Source organism: Podarcis tiliguerta, assembly GCF_965153285.1.
Source record: "Podarcis tiliguerta genome assembly, chromosome: 9".
Classification (NCBI taxonomy): domain Eukaryota; kingdom Metazoa; phylum Chordata; class Lepidosauria; order Squamata; family Lacertidae; genus Podarcis; species Podarcis tiliguerta.
The window spans coordinates 49,934,940-49,953,686 of NC_139542.1; the positions used below are offsets into that span (position 1 = coordinate 49,934,940).

Genomic DNA, 18,747 nt, shown 5'->3' on the forward strand with positions numbered 1-18,747 from the left:
CAGATGCCTTGGGCAGATGTTTCACTCTTCCTAACAGTAGGACTGGCCCTGACTGCTATTACAATAACTGTGACCCAAACCAATATGTAAAAATTTCAGATACCTGGTAGATGTTATGATCTGCATGCCAATGAGAGCTTTAAATGGGATACCTAAGGTTTAATTGTGGCAAAATAAATGATTGGATGGATGAACCTGACAGACACATTTTATTTTACTGATAAGGAATTCACCAGTAATTTCTCCTATGAGCTCCCCACCAAAATAAGTGAGAGCTTTACTAAAAATTTCTTAGTGGATTTTGCCCTTAATGTACTACTAAAACCATATTTTTTATCAGAAATTGAAAGGTGCCTTTATTTCATGAAGACGTGATATATATATGATATGCATTTCCTGAACGCTTTGGCTCAGTGTTGAAAATCCCAACCCGGCTTTCTACCAAAAAGGCGGATTCATACTAAAAATGGAAGAAATAAATGTGAGTGGCTCATACCGCTTCCATAAAGAGAGCCTGCAGTGAAATCCACAGGCCATCCACCACATAATAAAAGTAGGAAAGCAAAAAAGCCCCCCTCCCCCAGTCACAAGTGCTTTCCTGGTTTCCTGGAGAAACGTAAGCTGGGCCTTGGTTTATGTTTTACCAAGAGATTGCCAAAAGAAATGTTTTTACAAAAGCTGGTAACATTTGGAGGCTACTAAAAGTAGCTCCTTACTGGAATGCAAGTCTCCAGGCGATTCAAGTAATAACATCCCCGCTTGCTTTTTCAATTGTGTGGGGCCCCCCAATGTGCCATTTTTACTCATTCCAGTTTCTCAGAGCAGAGGCAGAAGGGCAAAGAATGCTCAGCTTTGTCTGCTGCCCAAACTAATCACCCTCTTGCTCGTTTAAAAGCCCCTCTGCAGATTGGCACATATGCTTTGCTTGCCTCCATCTTCCATCTTGGCTGGGGTCCAAACTGTCCTATGGGATTTGGAGTTTATTTTTGAAACTGAAGTCAGCTTCAAAAGTTGTTTCCCATGTTGAGACAGGTCTTTTTTCCCCTGGGGCAAATGCCAGTTTTATGCTCCCCGCACCATGGCACACAAAACTAGTTGGGACCATTTTGGATCCTGGGCTTTCACATTTTGATTCTAGGGATTCAGGACACGAACATCATGACAACCAAACTATCCGCTTTTATTCTGATTAATAAAAGCAACACCTGTACTAATATTAATACAGTTGTAACAATTGTTTAGCTTTCCCATAGCTCTGTCTGTATAATGATTTATGGCAACTCATTTTTAAAATATATAAATAAAACGGTTCTATAGCAACCTTGATCAGATCAGATTCCAGGGTGCTGCACCACATTTGCAGATTCTAATGCAATTATATTATGAATCCTCATATCAGCTCTAAGGCAGTTGCATTTTTGGGCTCAAACATTAAATATCACCCTCTCCATATCATCACAATCAAGCACTGAAATCTGGCAAGTCATTAGACCAGAAAGAAACAACAACACCACACTGTTACTCCTCCTCCTCCTCTGTGTCACACATCAGAGGATTTTATCCTTTTGGAATTGGACTTCTTATGAAATACTTTTCTGTTAACCATACCGTTCCATCGCTTGCATCTAGTATACCAAAGAGTGCCGTCAAAAATAATAAAAATTGCTGAAGTCATCAGAACGGTTGGCCTTGTTCAATGATCCTGTTTCTAGTGAGGCATATCTTATGGGTGACTGGGTGTGTGTGTGTGCAGGGGCAGAGATAACCCCTCTGATTAACATAGGGGTGCTTTTTTCAAACTTGTGCTTTAAACAGCAGAGCCTCTAAGGAGCATGGCCATCGGAGCAGCCTTGTGTGAAGTGTGAACACCCTCACTCAAGATGTAATTAATGCCAATATCCCTAGCAATTCAAGCACCTACATAAATTAACAGCTCAGTCTTCTGCCTTTGTTGTGGAAGCCTTGTAATTTGTGCACCACTAAGGGCTGGATTTAGATGCATCTTGTACAGCCACTTTATGTGCTTTTGGTGTAATTAAAGAAGAATTTCATCTGTGAAGAACGACCAGAGAATTCTCACCATGGCAAAACAAGCACAACAGCTGGAATCCAGGTAGATTGGCACGCATGTGCAAAGGACTTTTGTGTGCACAGAGGTGGGCAGGGTTGAAGGGTTTCTTGATTGATTTATTTTTTTGTTCAGCCCCTTGTACTTAATGGAATGATATGCTGGTATGTTTCCTAACCTTTGGAGTGAGGTTTTGTTTTTGTTTTTTTGATGGGTGGGTCTGTAGGAGGAAGGCGGGGGTAAGTGGGGAGAAAAGCCATGCACACATAGAAGAGAAAACACACCCCTCTGGATCCCAGACACTTCCTTTTAGGATTTCAATACCTCCAAGCAGTGTCATTCAGGTGTCACTCAGACGGCCTTTCCTACAGAACTGAATTTTGCAATACCTAGGACACAGGCAATAAGGTGCGCACTTAACAGGTACCTAAACATCACTTGTTCCTTCCCTCTCTCCATGTACTAAGGCAGGCCATAAACATCTTTCAAAACCAATAAAAAAATAAACAGCAACACTGTTCTCAATACGGTGTGTCAGGTAGTTTTACCCAGGAAGTGTAAACCACTACTCAAAGCCAGGTGAGTAGACTAAAGAGAAAAAGGTTAGGTGACACAGGAAAGATCTAAAATAAACAAGAGAGAAACATAATATACCACATTGCATTCTGTGGACTGTGCGGAAGGAACTGTAGACATTTGTTGCATATTGTTTGGAGGCGTCTCTGAAGTGTCTGGAGAAAGCCTAGGTGGATGTTGTTGGCTTTCAGGCGCCGCTTTATTATCAGGGATGGGAGCTATCTGAATGGAAAGAGATGCTTTGTGTATCTCAGGTACTGGGTTACAAGCAGGTGAGACAGGCCTCCGTGGAGTTGCTGGTGCTTCAACAGGCACAGGCTGCTGCTGTACACAAGAAGGAATACTACTAGATGCATTTCGTGCCCTAGTTAATTTCAGGGCAGAAACTCTACGTTTTTGACCTGGTTGTTTGTGGCCTTGGCGGAAACTTGTTCTAATTCCAGCTATTGTTTTTGTGCTGTAAACAGAGGCCAGTGGCTTAGTGGTTTTGTGTGCGTAGGACACACTGCTGTTAGATTTTTTAGAATAAACTGCCCTCCGTATAAACTCCTTGTTAGTACAGTGGTCAGCATCAGGAGATTTCTTAGTTTGTTTGGTTGTTACGGACCGGGAGTTAATTTCGCTCTTCTTGTGGCTAGTTATTCCAGATCTACTCAAACTTTCTTTCCTAGGAGGAAGTGGGGGGGCCTTGTGTGCCAAAAGCATCCACGCAACAAAATAAATATTACAGGAGAAAGAGAGAAAGCAAAACATTAGCAGGAAAGTAAACAGAGATAAAACGTGTCACTTCTTAAACAGAGATACCGACACAAATCCAGCCAATGGTTTTGAATCAGGCCTCCACATTCTTCATCATTCCAGATGGTAAACATTTTATTTTGATGTTTGGAAAGCCAGGATGCATATATTAATTGCAAATTCATTGTGAGGTCAATACTGACCCATTAATATGGAGCATCCCCCTCTTGGGATCAATATTGCTAGTTATCACCTTTAAATTATAGAGATGAAAATTAACAAGATAGATCACTGGAACCAACAGACTGTTCTGATGGAAATTGATGTATAGCCCCTTAAATTTTCTGGTCTAGAGTAATAGAAACAGTGTGTGTGTGTGTGTGTGCGCGCGTGTGCGTGCGTGCATGTGTGGGTGAGTGGGGGGGGGGAGTATCTTAAGTAATTTGTAGAATGGGTGGACGTTTCAAATTTATGTCAAACTCTATACTTTGGGCTACAAAAAATAACTGTGCTGTTGTTCCAACAGCAGGCATATGTTTTAAACCTGATGAACACTGCATAGCTGTGCTTTACTCCTTGAAAGGAATTCAGTGCATGAGTGAAGCAGCAGCTGTGCATCCAAACCAGTATTTGTATGCACAGCCAAAACAGAGATCATACTACAAACCAATGCAATAATGTCAGGAGAGCACCCCAAAAGCAATAATCAAATGGAAACTGCCTCTCCTTACTTCACGAAATCACAGTATTAAACTTTAGAATTTCACATAATCTCAGAGTGTGAGACTGCATATCTGCCATTTTACCTGAGCTGGCGATCTCTTTTCTTGTAGGTTTGGCCGGACACTTCGAAAGCCTTTTGCTGCAAGAGAGGAGCTGCTAGTGTCGCCATTCAGTGTTTCTCTACTCCCACTGTTAAATGATCTCCAAGCTTTTATATGAAAAGAAATCCAAGCAAATTTATTTCTGACAAAAGATTTGCTTTGATTATGTCAAGTAACTGAAAAGAGCTCTACAGTGACTGGAATCAACATAATATAGACGATGTGGCACAAACGTGAAAGAAGTCTAAGTGATATAATGCCCATACGTCAATAACAAAGGGTACATTCATACTATTTGCAGCCAGTCTGCCAGATTACAGCGGAGGAAGAAGGCAGACAAGTGCTGGTCCATTCCATTGGCTCAGTTGGAACCAATTGCCATTTGGATCTTCCTCTCCTATAACTATCTTCCTAAGTGGTTAGGCAGTATGGTCATTAATGTGACTTTATGGGGGGAAAGTACCGGTTTTTGCTTGTTTTGCTGTTCCCTCTCTATCCTCCCCTGCTTTAAATCATGTCCTGTGCTATTTTTCTAGAAAAAGAGGTCCCGGAACTCACCTCCCTTGTTTGTTTTTAATGGCAATGGCGCCCACCTGAGAGGTGCTGGAACTGAGTTCTGGTGCATTATGGCTGGGGGGAAAACCCCTAATAGGACTGTAGGCCTACAGGCACAGGCTATGTTGTTTTTATAATAAATATGTATAGAACGCCTAGAAAATGCTAGACATTACAACATCATGGGAAGCCAGAAGCAGTGCTGCTGAGCTCCTGACTAGGTCAGGATTTCATGATGGTGTTGCTTTCTATTGTTTTTATTTATATCAGTCTCTTAATCCCAAAGTCTTTTACCCAATTTACCTATGGAATTCAAGGGGACTTGAAATGTATGGGATTGCACCGTAAATATAGTGTAGCTGTATATGCCTGGCAGGTGAGGAGTCTAGGTTGCAATTGCCTCTGGATTATGAAGCTTAACTAGAGGGCCCTGGGCAAATCAGTACCCTTCAGCCAAATCTATGCCTTAAAGTAGCTATGTGGATAAAATGAGATAAATCCCACACATGGATTATAACTGTTGGGAGAGGAAAGGCTAGTTCTAGATTATTCAGATAACACTAAAAAACAAATGAATGCTCAAATCAGAACAGCATTCCCAGATGCTCCAATCCTTCAGCTTTTGCTTATGTCGTTTACTTATTTGCCACACTTTGTCTGGTTTTTACACGCATCTGCCCTCAGTCACTTCAGGAGAATGCATGGGTACTCCATTTGTACAAGCCTCCTAGATGTAGCTTCCAGCAAAAATGGCTGCCACCATGACTTGTTTTGCCACTAAATGATACTCAAGAGATCTATGGATTCCTTGTGTTGCAGAAGCAGCAGTCAGTGGCATGGAGGGGTTGAGGAAAACTTGCAGCATAATGATATGTCATATGTTGAACATTCCTAGGGAAAAGTCACAGGGCTGGTATTTTTCATGGCATTTCTGTGGCATTCATGACGCCCAGTCCTGTCCTTGAACAACAGGTATAAGCTGGAGCAAAGCTTTTATTTCTAAATTTACATTTTGTCATAGGAAGGTGCTTCCTGCTGAATCAAACCATTGGTCCACCCAGCTCAGCAGTGGGCATACCAACTGGCAGCAGCAATCCAGGGTGTCAGACAGGAATCTTCCCCGGTCATATTTGTAGTGCTTTAAATTTGAATTTCGGACCTTTTGCATGCAGAGCCTGTGTTCTACCTCCAAACAGTGATTTGGGTGTAAGAGTATAGTTTGCCTTTGACTCAGATGCTTGGCAAACACTGACTTAGAGAGGTGAAGAAACGCAAAGCGTATACGCAGTACATACCTTCCTTTAGGAAGATGGAAAAATTCAGAACTATAAGCTACCCAAAAGAGATGCTGTAGGATTAGATTGATCGCTGCAGCTAGCAGCTTTATTGTTGGCTAAAAGGACCAGTAAAGCCCTTATTAACTGAAAGCTGTTCCAAATTATATCTCATGCAGCAGTACAGTCTTTCTGGTGTAAGCTTGCAGAATTATCCATTCTATGCCCACTGGCACCTTAAAAACCTCCTGTTATACACCTGCAAGAACAGATTTCTTCTGTTTCACTACCACTTCGTAACTGAAGATAATGAGCGCTTTCTGCTCTAAATTACATATAAATGTTGGTATGTAATGTAGGGTCTTTTTGGATGAGTGGTCTGCATTTTAAAAAGCCATTAAGAAAGCAAAAAATTAGGTTATCATCCATTATATAAAGGCCAGCAAATGTAAAAGAAAGCCTTTCACACGTATCAAAAGTCTTTAGTTCAAGATTTAGAATCTCAAAATTAGTACAGTTTGGCTAGAGAAACAGTGGGGAGGGGGTTTAAATGCATGCCTTATTTATTCCACTCACAGTGTTGTTATATTCAGCTTAAAATAACAGCAACCCATTTACCTGAATCTGGTGACTGAGAATCAAGTCCTAAAGAAAGAGAACATCAAAGTTAATATGTGGAAAGTACAGTTAGCATTCCTACTTTATGCTTTGATACCACTGTGGTAGACAAGGGGTAATTCACTTACCAAAAATTATTGGCACACATACTTTAATGACTCTTACTATACCGGCATATGTAGCCAAGGACCTTTTTTTTCTAAAGACCACAAACTTAAGCATATTTAAGTTGGGCATAAGCACTGCTGAGCTCTGAAATAAATTTTGCTAAGTAAATATGCACAACATCAGACTGAATGGCTCGTTATGCCATTTTTGCTCGGTCAAAGAGCCCTCTAACCTTCATTAAAGTTATGTGGCCCAAAACAAGAGTGAGCAAGCATAACACAACAGCACTTTTGCTTCAATTTCACACTGGTTCAGCTTGGATGAGACATTAAACCATAGTTTAGCACTACACAAGTGAGCATCAGACACATATACTCCTTTTTCCTCTATGTTCAGAAGCACATAATGAGCACAGTGCCTCCTTAACCTAGCATAACCTATTAAGCTATTATTAACAACCCAATATCATAAACTTATGTGCAGGCCAGGGGAATTGGACCCATTTGACCTTGCCAGGTCAATTTGTTTTAAGAGATGCCAGCAATAGAAAAACCATTCAAATCTCAAGGTAACTAAAAGCATTTTGGGACAAGTTAGGGGGAAACTAAACTAAGGCAGGGCATTCTAATGTTACTATTGTCAGCAACATTGTCTGTGACCTTATTGATAGACAATGTACGAACCTCTGCCATGGTGCCCTTCTTCATAGAAATTGATTGAAATCCCTGCTCCATTGTTAGTCTTTGATTAATTATGTGAGGGTGCTTTAAGATGCATTAGAGAAAATTTTATAGACAATTGCAGAGGATTTGCTCTATGGCAGGCATAGGCAACCTCAGCCCTCCGGATGTTTTGGGACTACAATTCCTATCATCCCTGACCACTGGTCCTGTTAGCTAGGGAACATGGGAGTTGTAGCCCGAAAACATCTGGAGGGCCGAGGTTGCCTATGCCTGCCATAGAGCAAATCCTCTATGCATGCTCTATGGAATCAATCTCTTTAAAACAGCTATATGATAGTAGTTGTAGGCTGAAAAGGGCATGTTCTTCATGAGGCAGTGTCCAATTTACCCTTTGCAAATTTCCTTATGTCAGCTTAGTAAGGAGCTACAAAACATGCACTGATTAACTGAAATTCCACTTCTCTTCTGCTACCTATGCACAACTTGGGCGATTGGAACACAGGTAAATAAATCAGTGCTTATGGCTCCATTAATTCACACTTTCTGAAGGCTACACTTCAGGGCTACTGTGGTTCCGTTTTATTTTGTATTAGTTTTATTGCTGCTTTATTAGATAGAAATTAAGTGATACTATTCTTCTTTTTCAGTCCATGTCATTCTCTAGTTGCTTTCCAGAGCTATTGTAATTGAATATAAAATTGTAAGAAGACTTTTCTCAACTTTACAATTAAGGTGACTATTAACAACACTAATGATTTGTAGCTGGAAATTTTACTGAGATCTGTTTCTGTTGATGAATATTCGTCTAGGTATGTTACATTATATTGCATAATTAATCTGTTTACGATGAAAGGCCAGGACAATGAAGCTAGAGTTGTCACTTTAACATTCTTCATTTTCTTGGGCTAGTGCCAAATGCAAATCTTTAAAAAGCTGCTTTTAAATGTTTATAGCCCAATGGCCACAAACCTTTAATTCCAACATGGTTTCTATTACTTTGGCATTGGAAACCTTTAAAAACTGTAAGCTGCACTGATTTAGCAAAACTTACCCAAGGGTAAAATTCAATGGCCAAATTCACATTAATTTCTGAAACCTGGTTTATGGTTTCTAACAGCCAAAGGGAAGGATTTCAACCCAGTATTCTGAAGAGTACTGAGAATATTGTAAATGCTACATTGCTTCCAATTTGGCGATGATGCATGAAAACGTCTTCCTATAAAAATTTGGCCCGGCATTCATATATCTTGTAATATATACTGACTGGTGTTACAGGACACTTGCGCTGTCATTTTATAGAGAATATTATGGTACTTTCCTTCTTCCATCCCCAAGGGATTTCAATCAGTTTCTAGCTAAGCAACCACAGTGATAAAATAGGAAAAAAATGAATTAGTACTACTAACTTAGTCCCACTTAAAAAATTCTGTGCCATTGTTCGTCCACTGCCAGAGACATCAGTGCATAGTAGAAGTGTGGATGGATAACCCATATCTCCCCTCTGTTCTTTAAAGAACACCTCTGCTTGATTATGGCTCCAGCTCACATGATCACTCTCCCTCAAATGGGGGTGGGGGAGAGAAGCCCATTGATTTCAATGGGTCTACTCTGAGTATGACTTAGTTGCACACTACTCAAAAGCTATTATTTCACATGAGCTCTGGTGTGGAAAATAAGTTCTGGGGCTGAGCCCAGATAAGCTCTTGTTCAAATTAAGGCATGTGCACTGCTGGTCTAGTTCTCAGTGGACACAGCCCAGAATGCCTGAGAAGTTCCCACAAGGACATAGCTTAAGATTACACCAACAGGACAGAAACATTTCGTAATAACAGTTGTGAGCAGCAGCTGCAGCCACATTCATTATCAACCATGATATTCAGCACCAACACTGTACAGAAACCATGCCACAATGGCACCCTAGTGGGACATTCCATGGTTAATATTTAATACCTGCTGTCAATAGGTTTGGAGAACTCTGAACTCTCTTCACGGCTGTTAATTTGACAGACATGGCAGCACGTTTGCGAGCACACCCACCACTATCTGAAAGCACAAAATGACACAGGCCCACAACATAGAGAGAGCAAGCACATGCAACACAGATCAAGTGGAGTTAAGTGAACTATGTAAATGTGGACATAGAACTCATGCGGTTAGAAATTGCTGTTGATCTTCTGGGTTTTGTACATACATACCGAAGGGCTGGGGAAGCTGTAGTTAATTATTACTGCCATTCCAAAGAATACCCAAGCCAAGATAGATTTATCATGTGCTTTCCAGTACTGGAAAGACCACTTGTTGTGTGTACCTAACTCACCACAAAAAGACTAAAACGGAAGATCAAAATTGACACAACATTACTTTTTCAATAAAGAACATACTGTGTGGCCCTAAAAAAGATCTGAGTCATAAAGTAGGATTTGTTGTGTGATTTGGTATGTTCATTCATGGAATACTTTGATACAGATTACTAAAACGGGTGTCTTCCCCCTATGTGTAACAGGAGAGATCTAGGAAGAACTAAATTATGACGCTCTCCTTCTAAGTGCCTTCCAGATAAGCTAGATAGATAAAGGAGAACATTTATAGTTCATCTAAAGGTAGTACAGAATGGGGAGAAGACTCCAATCCTCTAGAATGCCGCATTTTTAATGTCTGGCAGTTCTTTGTATCTTCCCTTTGACATCTGTGCCTATACCCTGGAAGGATAATGATGAATACAAAGGTCTTGAATTCATTTTGTTCCCTGAAATACTGGGGGCATCATGAGCTGTTAAGTTGCCTGTGTGTGCTTTGGGCCAAACTGCAGGCAGTAGTGCTCTCTTCCCCCAAGGTATTTGCACATTGCTGAAACAGGCAATCCTGGGTAAGTTTGCTCCTAAGGTTAGATGGGCCTTGCAAAGCAGAATATAGCTGAAGGGACAGCAGAAAACTCAACCATCCTTTGGGTGCGTTGGATCCAATCAAAATCCCATCTCAGCAATTTCTAGCTGCTCAATCAGGTGTAATTTATGTGGCCCGTTCTTTGCAAGGGAACAGCCAAGTCAGCGTCATGATGTTGGGCTACGTTTAAAATTGCCAGCTCAGGGAATGTATGCTCTTTGTAGTCAGCTGAAGGAGAGCATCTATTGTGAGCCCAAATTTAGAATAAAGCTGCCACTAACAGGAAGATCATATTGGGTGTCTTAAACACATGGCTACTATACATCCCACATACTACATGGCACAATCTCTCACTGAATAATTATACGAAGTACAAGAGTTGTGGTGATCAATCCTAATCCTATGCAAGGGCAAGGAACCTGGGCATGTCTGCTAAAGCAAAAGAGAAACTCAGCTTCATTTGATCACAAATTCTCTGCAGCTGCAAGCCAAAGTTTCTTCAGCACCAAGGGCAGGTAACTTTAAAGGGGAAAGAATCCATGCAAATTCATTAATTTGAGTATTCCTATCAAAAGTAGTTGGAATACAGAGCAGTGATGGTGGCAGAAGGAAGCCTCTAGAGTGCATGCTATTGTTAAGTTTAGAAAATGCTCTTCAAAACTGTGGGTGGCCTTCCTTTGCCTGCTGCTGCGTTACAGAAACATATTGGATAAATTGCAAGAAGTTTGCATCATCATGATTTAACAGTAACAAAGTTAAGCCTCACAGATTTTTGCAGTCTCTGAGGGCTGTGTGCGTGTTTGCTGTGGTTTGTATTTATGTCTTTCATTTATTATATAACAGTTGGCTTCTTTAATCATTTTTAAATTAGATGCATTTATCACACATATTATCCTCGTACATTCCTGCCTAAAATATTTATTGGAGGACACTAAAGATATATTTTAGCAAATTAAGTTTGACCCATTCATTATCCATCTGTGAAAAAAAAAGGCAGTGAGTCTGCAGATTGCCCAGACATTTTGTGGTGAAGAGTCCTTTGAAATTATTTGAAATTTTGTCTGCTTAGAAGCCACCAGGATTTACGCACAGCTTGGACAACAACCCACTTTAAGTTTAAATGCTTGGATTTTAGCCAATTTTGGGTGCAACACTAACCCCACTTACCTGGGAGTAAGCACCATTGAATCCAATGGGGCCCATTGGATTCAATGGTACTTACCTCTAAACAGACATGGTTAGAATTGTGCTGTTAGTCACACTGGAGATAGCGGCACCAGAAGCTATTCATCAGTGTTAAGGATATACTTAGATTCTGTCATTGAAATTAATAGGATTTGGGCCAATTCTTAGGTTACAGCTACAACATGGTTGCCACTCCCCTAGCAATGTAGGATTGCAGAAACTGCGTCATTGTGTGTGTGTGTGTGTGTGTGTGTGTGAGATGTAGGACAGGCTTTCTCAACCTTGGTTCCCCAGGTGTTTGTTGTTGGGCTACAACTCCCATCATCCCTGACCACTGGTCCTGTTAGTTAGGGATAGTGGAAGTTGTACTCCAACAAACATGTGGAGACCCAAGGTTGAGTAAGGCTGATGTAGAAAGAAGAAAACATGCTGTTCAATATTTGAGGCCTTGTTTCCAGTTCACTGCTGACTTAAGTTCAGAGGAAGGGTAGAAGGAACACAATCTTTTTGGTTAAGGTGCCAATGCTCTGAAATACTCCATCAACACTGAAATACTCCATCAATGGCTTCCGGAATCTGCTGAAAATTTGGCTCTATAAAAAGATTCCCCCCCCCCCCCGAAGCTTAACTGGTAACCTGTTATCTAGGATGATTCTATCATAATTTTATTTTATCATGTCCTTTGATAGTGTCTTGATTATTTCTATCACTCTATTGTTAGTTGATTTGAGTTCCCACCCAGTGGGGGGGGGGGGAAGCAGCACAATATAATTTTTCTAAATACATATGGTAATCCAAACAGGATTCATGACCATCGCTAACTACCACATTTTCTGACCCATGATTAACGTTAAACATAGTGGTCTCAAAAGGCAAGTATGCAATGTATCCTAAACTGAATTTTAGGAATATGAATAGGTGTTTAGAAACGCACCAATAAAAATACGAATTTTCAGCAAAGTATGACTGTGATCCTATACAAACTTGCCTGAGAGTAAGTCCCATTTAATTCAATGGAGCTTACTTCTGATGTCTGGGATTGCACTGTAAGTAAGTCACAGCGCAATCATTTTAGAATTAAACAGCACACCATAAACACAAGTGTCTTGATTTATGCCACTGTGTTGGACTATGTACATGTGCATTGTGCCCCAATATATTTTACTAAATGCCAGAAAATATATTGAAATGGAACACACATGCATATGCATGTATAAATCCATATATTTATACATAGCAGCACATATAAGTAGATACACATAGATAAGTCATCTATATTTTTTACAGTTATTATTTGAAGCAAATTAGGATAGTTCTACTTGCATTTGAACAATATGCTTAATGAAAGAGTTTAAACTTATTATCCCCTGCCCCACCATAGAAATCGCATACCTGTATTCATTTTGACTCTGGATGATTTGCTGTTGAAGTCTTCAGTTTTCCTGTGAAACACAAAAGCAACCTATTAATTTATCACAAGGGCATAAAATGTTTTTGAGGTGGTGGTGGAGAGTTCTGGTAACTCTACATCTTGTCAATGATTGCTGTATTTGGCTTTCATGTGGTGGTAGGCCCCTGATATGCTACTATACAACTGTAATTGTGATGTTTCACCCTCTGTTGGGTTCTAATCACATGCGTATTAATTGATTACAAACTTTGTCCAAAACTGGAAAGGATACCCTATTTGGGCTGCAATCCGAAAAGGAGAATATTCCCTAAAACACAGCACAGCATTTCTGAGGAAACATCAGCATGTTGTCCAAATTCACACTTCCAAACTTGTCCATAGCTTAAAGACATTTCTTTATTAGAACAGTTTTCACTTAATTTTTAATATATGCAACCCTTCAGCCTGAGTGGCATAACATAAAAGACCAAAACCACCATTACTTAACATGTAAGTATCAAATAAAGCCCAAAGAATTTTGATAAAATGAACAACAGCAGCAACAACCCCCGTAGTCACTCCAAGAAAACAGTACAGCTTTCATGATCCAAATGCCTGGACAAAGAGGAAAGTCTTCACTTACACTTAAAAATGTCAACTGTAAGGGAAGATGTGATGCCCCCCACCAGGAGCAAGTTTCATAACTAGGGTGCCCCACCAGTAAGGCCTTCTCTCAAGTTACCACCCTCCTAGCTTCTGCTGTAGGTGGGACAATCAGCAGGGTCTTTCTTGCTCCCTGCAGCCCTCAATCAGGTGGACGTATTGAGGGGAGAAACAGCAGAGACACAGGCTCTGTTTTGTACTTTTGTAAAAAGGACCATGAGGTCATATGTTGGTTTTTACAAGGTGTACATTATGTTTCAAGCGCTAATGTTGCGTTTTGAATGTGGTTAGGCTGAGGCAGTTCTTTCTATGGGCTGTGTAAGAATTACTGCTTCTGAAGACATTGATTCAACACAGTAAAAATCACTGAGTGCAAGGAATGCTGAATCAGGTCCCAACCGAGCCTGCCAGATACTTAACATGCACTGAAAGCAAATTATAAATACATTAATCCAAGAAGTTGGAAGGGTTTCAGCATCTGTGGTATTCCGTTTGGGGACTTGATGCTCCATGGCATTCAAAACACAAACGAATACACAAACAAACAGGAAACAAGACATGAAATAGCAACTAAAAAGGAGACAGAGCGATGTTATCTAAAGGCTGATAAAATTGCTTTTAACTACGAATGATGTTGTGACTCTGTTTATTGCATATAGTGCTGAAGTAAGCAAAACTGTGTCAGGAACACAGGTAGGTGCTACCGGTGATGTTACATCCATCAAGGATTCTCCCCCACCCCCTTGAATAGAATTTTGGGATTTGTAAGAAACATGTTGCTTCTGGGTTACCTTGGCCTATTAGCATCCAGGCACTTAGGGACAAACTATTGCAGTGTTGGCTGCTGCCCATTGGGACTGGTAGAACGTAAGGCAGGAGGCCAACAGTAGATGGAGCCACAGCCAATGACAGGTGGAGCCAGGACCAGTGATGGTTGGAACCAACTAATTGTAGTTTTGTTCCCATTTCTCCCTTTGCTGAGTTCTACAAGGGCAACACTGAGTCTAAGGAGGAGGAGGCTGTCAGTCAGTGCCACCCTCTGAACTTGTAGGTAAGAAGCCAGCAAAGGACTTATGGTGGCTAAGGGTAGATTGAGGTGGTTGGGTGAAGTGCTTCAAATGGACTTGTCTCCACTGAACTATTATACATGACCACTGGACCGTTTCTATCTGTGCAACTGGAACTTTTATAGATGCTACCTAGGCTGGATCTAGACACATCCAAGAAGCGATTCAGTTAAACGCGTTGTAAACGTTATACAGGGGAATCCCGTTGGCAAAAGACTGGACTCCACAGTGCCATCTGGTGTCACAGTGTTATAACGCATATAAAGTGTTTTAGCTTTACAAATGTAGCTGAGTCCCTAGTGTTCATTTTGAACTTGTTGATTGATATTAGGCAGGGCCTCTTCATTGTACTGTTTTCAATGTCTATTACAAAAAAGAGGGAATTGGTTCAAGCCTATCTAGCCATGTAAATTTGACATGCAATTCTATGTTATTTATTTTGAATGTGTATTTTAAAAACTGATTTCATTTCCATTTTCAAAAAACAAATAAGGTTAACTCCTTTTTAATATATGATTTTCACAGTAATTTTAATGCATGTTTTATGCAAGCCACGTTGAGGCTTTGATGATTAAGCAGTTTGTAAATTTGATTAAGTAAATAAAAATGAATAATAGGAAAGAAGCACCCATTCTAGAAACCTATGACTCTGCAGAATGCCAGCTGACATGAACAGGGATTCTGGTAGTAAACTCCTTGGGTTGTCAGCCTGCAGAATGCACACTGGATGCAGCCCTTTGAATCTCTCCCTAATGCAGGCAAAAAGGAAGGCATGCATCATTCTGCCATGGTCCTGCTGCCTGCCTCCTTCCACACCAGCTGTTCTTTACTGAAGAAGTAAACACAACAGCAGAAGAGGTAAGGGTAGATGGCAAGTCTGGAAAGAGAATGGTTGGGAAGAGCAGAAGCAGACATGTCTCTTTCTCTGAGGTTCAGGAGATCTGGCCATTTGGTTCTGGTAGACATGTATAGGACTGCACTTTTAAAGGACTGTGTCCAGTGCTCAGTTTTTCAGATGGTGGAAACTCCACAACTTCCACTGAACTGCCAATCACTTGGTATTTCTACAGTGACACTCATGTAAGAAATACTGAATATATTAAACATAAAATAAATCAATTTGTCTAACAAACTGGGAATTCTGACAATTCAAATAATTTTTCAATGGTCATGAAAAATATTGTCCGCAACTCAAGACAAAAAGCATAATCTCCATCATATTTAGAGTAAAATAGCTGCCATCTATATAAAAGCTTTAGCGCAGACCGAGGTGAATAATAAAGAAAAGGACAATTGCAGGAATTCATGGAATGCCTAATAAAATTTCTTGTCATTCAATTTAGAGAGAAACGAGACTCAAGTTAGCCCATCAAATTATCCCCAGTTATTCAAAGATTAAAATGAGAGTCCAGTCTGTTTTGTTCTATTTCAATAAACAGTCTTTGATAGCAACGCTGGTTTCCTTAACAGCCACAAATTATTCCTGAAAGCATCAGATTCCTGGAGTGTTTCCTCGCTGCTGGGGAGACAGCATTTTAAAATGTTCTGTTAGCTGGGAACTGAACAAACAGTAGCACCATGAAAACAGGCTATAAAATGCAACGCTACACACCAAGCTTCAGCAAAGACGCACTGAGTACAGAACTCTTTGTACAGAAGGATGTCAACGTGATTTTTACTGAGAGCTTTGATTCGTTTACATAAACTGTATTTAGCTCAGTTGAAGTTATATACATTTTCGCTATTTGTCATTATTATAGTGCAAAAAATCTATAGTGGACATGTTGTGTTCTGTTGTGAAGATGATGCTGTCTTGTCTTGCCTCAGTAGTGGACTGGATGAGAGCCAACAAAATGAAGCTGAATCCAGATAAAACTGGATGGATGGGAGGTTGCCTGCTCTTGATGAGCTGCTTACATTTCCTCTGAAGGAGCAGGTACACAGCTTGGGAGTAATTCTGGATCTATTGCTGTGGCTTGAGGCTCAGATGGCCCTGGTGGCGCAGAGTGCCTTCCATCAGCTTTGGCTGGTAGCCTAGCTGTGTACCTATCTGAACAGAGATAGCCTAACATCTGTTGTCTATGCTCTGGTAACCTCTAAGTTAGATTTCTGCAACTCAATATAGGTGTGACTGCTTCTGAATATAATTCAGAAACTACAGCTGGTGCAGAATTTAGCAGCCAGGTGGCTCAGCAGGGCATGGTGGTTTGAGCATATAACTTATGGTTACCAGATTTTTTCCAATGAATCCGGGGGCACTTTTTTTGGAAGCTGGGTAGCAACAGGGAGTCAGTAGTGGGAACGGTGAGGCAAAAGACCCTGGGCCCAAGCATCATGCATATTGTATAAAGGTGCAAAGCCCTTCTTTCGCACCCTGTGAAACATAAATGCGCAGAGTTTTTTTAAAAAAACTGGGCAACGGCTGGCCGGCTGCGACTCCCGAGCTTCCCCCAATCAGTCAGAACAAAGGGGGAAGGGGACAGAAGATTGCACAAGACACATCAAATGCACACAGGACACATCATATGGGGACTTCCAGCTAGGAAAAAATGGCGGGCGCCACGGCAGCGAGCAGCTCCTGAAGCCAGCCAGAGCCAACTTCGCTACCAGGCTGGCTCTGGGCTGCTGAGGCTGCCGCTGCCACGTTTCCCGGGGGCAGATTTGCAAATCTGGGGACTGTCAACAGGAACCGGGGACGTCTGGTAACCCTAATATAACTGTCTGTCAATTCGTTTCTGGACCCAATTCAAAGTGCTGGTTTTGAACTATAAAGCCTTAAAGGGCTCAGGACCAGAATACCTCAGGGACTGCATCCCCACATTTGAACCAACCCAGACCCTGCAATCACCATCTCAGGCCCTTCTTCATGTGTCTCCGCCACAAGAGGTCCAGAGGGGGGCAACATGAGGATGGGCCACAAGCTCTTCACTTGTGGAATGCTCTCTCTGGGGAGGCTAACCTGGCACCTTCATTTCATACCTTAACATGCCAGGCAAAAACATTCACCCTCTTCCAGGCCTTTGGCTAACTAAACAATCTATGGCCTTTTAAACTGTGTGTGCAGGCAGAGCCTTCTTCTTTTTGTTCGTTATTGTTATTTGTTCATTATATAATGTTTAATGCTGTATTGTGTTTTAATATTCAGTTGGGAGCCTCCCAGAGTGGCTGGGGAAACCCAACCAGATGGGCGGGGTATAAATAATTAAAAAAATAAAAAGAAAGAAAGAAAGAAAGAAAGAAAAGTTATTATGGTGTGCATTTTTGTTTTTTAATATTGTAAGGTGCCCTGTGTTCTTTGGACAAAGGGCAGTTTGGAAACAACAACAACAGGCAAATATAAACTAAGGGGGGAATCTATTAACTCTGGTAATTTATATACTGCCTCACAGTTTAGAAAAACAGTTCTAAGCAGTTTACAAGCATTTCAAACATAACACACGGACTCTATATGGACACTGGAGGAGATGGGACATCACAAAATATCAGATGTGCCCTGAGACATAGTTATTACTCTACATAGACATCCAGAATTTTGCGCATTGAATGAAGAAACAAGTCTGCCACCCTTACCACCATCGAGTGACACCAGGTGATCTGATGGAAAGAATTCAAGGTAAGACAGACTGTTGTACTTAAAGGATGTGTTTGTGTTAATTGAGTATGCCTCAAGCCACTGGACTGAGTAGCAATGCTGGGGAGACTTTGTGCCATTACACTATCCCTTTTAAGTGAAAACAAAGCAACAGAGCATAAAGGCATTTGACAAGCTGTGTGCTGAAAGGTGGTAATTTGATCCTTGACCTTTAGTGCTGAAATGTTGTAAGTTCTGTCTCTTTATATGGATTCCCTACCACTCATGCCCAAGATATTTAAGCCATTTTCTGAAAACCAAACCATGTGTGTCAGACCAAAAATGTCAAGGAAGTGACACAAATTGACAGCACAATATGCACATTTCATGGGTGGTTTTTATAGCTGCAAAAATAGGTCTTTACAGTGAAGCAAATAATAAAGAGTTCTTTTTAGATTCTAAGTATCTCCAACAAATTAGGGTTTATTTAGCCATTCAGATGGTGCATGCAATTTTTTTGGCTTCAAAATTAAATGGGAAGAAA

At 40.8% G+C, this 18,747-nt stretch overlaps 1 protein-coding gene across 50 annotated transcripts in view; it reads right to left on the minus strand.

Moving 5' to 3' along the window:
* The window catches only part of SORBS2 (sorbin and SH3 domain containing 2), a 181,727-nt gene that overhangs the window by 70,793 nt on the left and 92,187 nt on the right, over positions 1 to 18,747 (minus strand). For 21 of the 50 annotated variants that reach the window (XM_083457831.1, XM_083457868.1, XM_083457867.1 and 18 more), the window contains 5 exons: positions 12,905 to 12,954; positions 9,395 to 9,487; positions 6,654 to 6,680; positions 4,189 to 4,313; positions 2,723 to 3,331 (listed from right to left, as the gene is read on the minus strand). In XM_083457831.1, the coding sequence (XP_083313957.1) occupies positions 2,723 to 3,331; positions 4,189 to 4,313; positions 6,654 to 6,680; positions 9,395 to 9,487; positions 12,905 to 12,914 (864 nt within the window). In that variant the 5' untranslated portion in view covers positions 12,915 to 12,954. The remainder of the gene's footprint in view (positions 1 to 2,722; positions 3,332 to 4,188; positions 4,314 to 6,653; positions 6,681 to 9,394; positions 9,488 to 12,904; positions 12,955 to 18,747) is intronic. The other 29 variants (XM_083457874.1, XM_083457846.1, XM_083457876.1 and 26 more) reach the window with 10 other exon arrangements.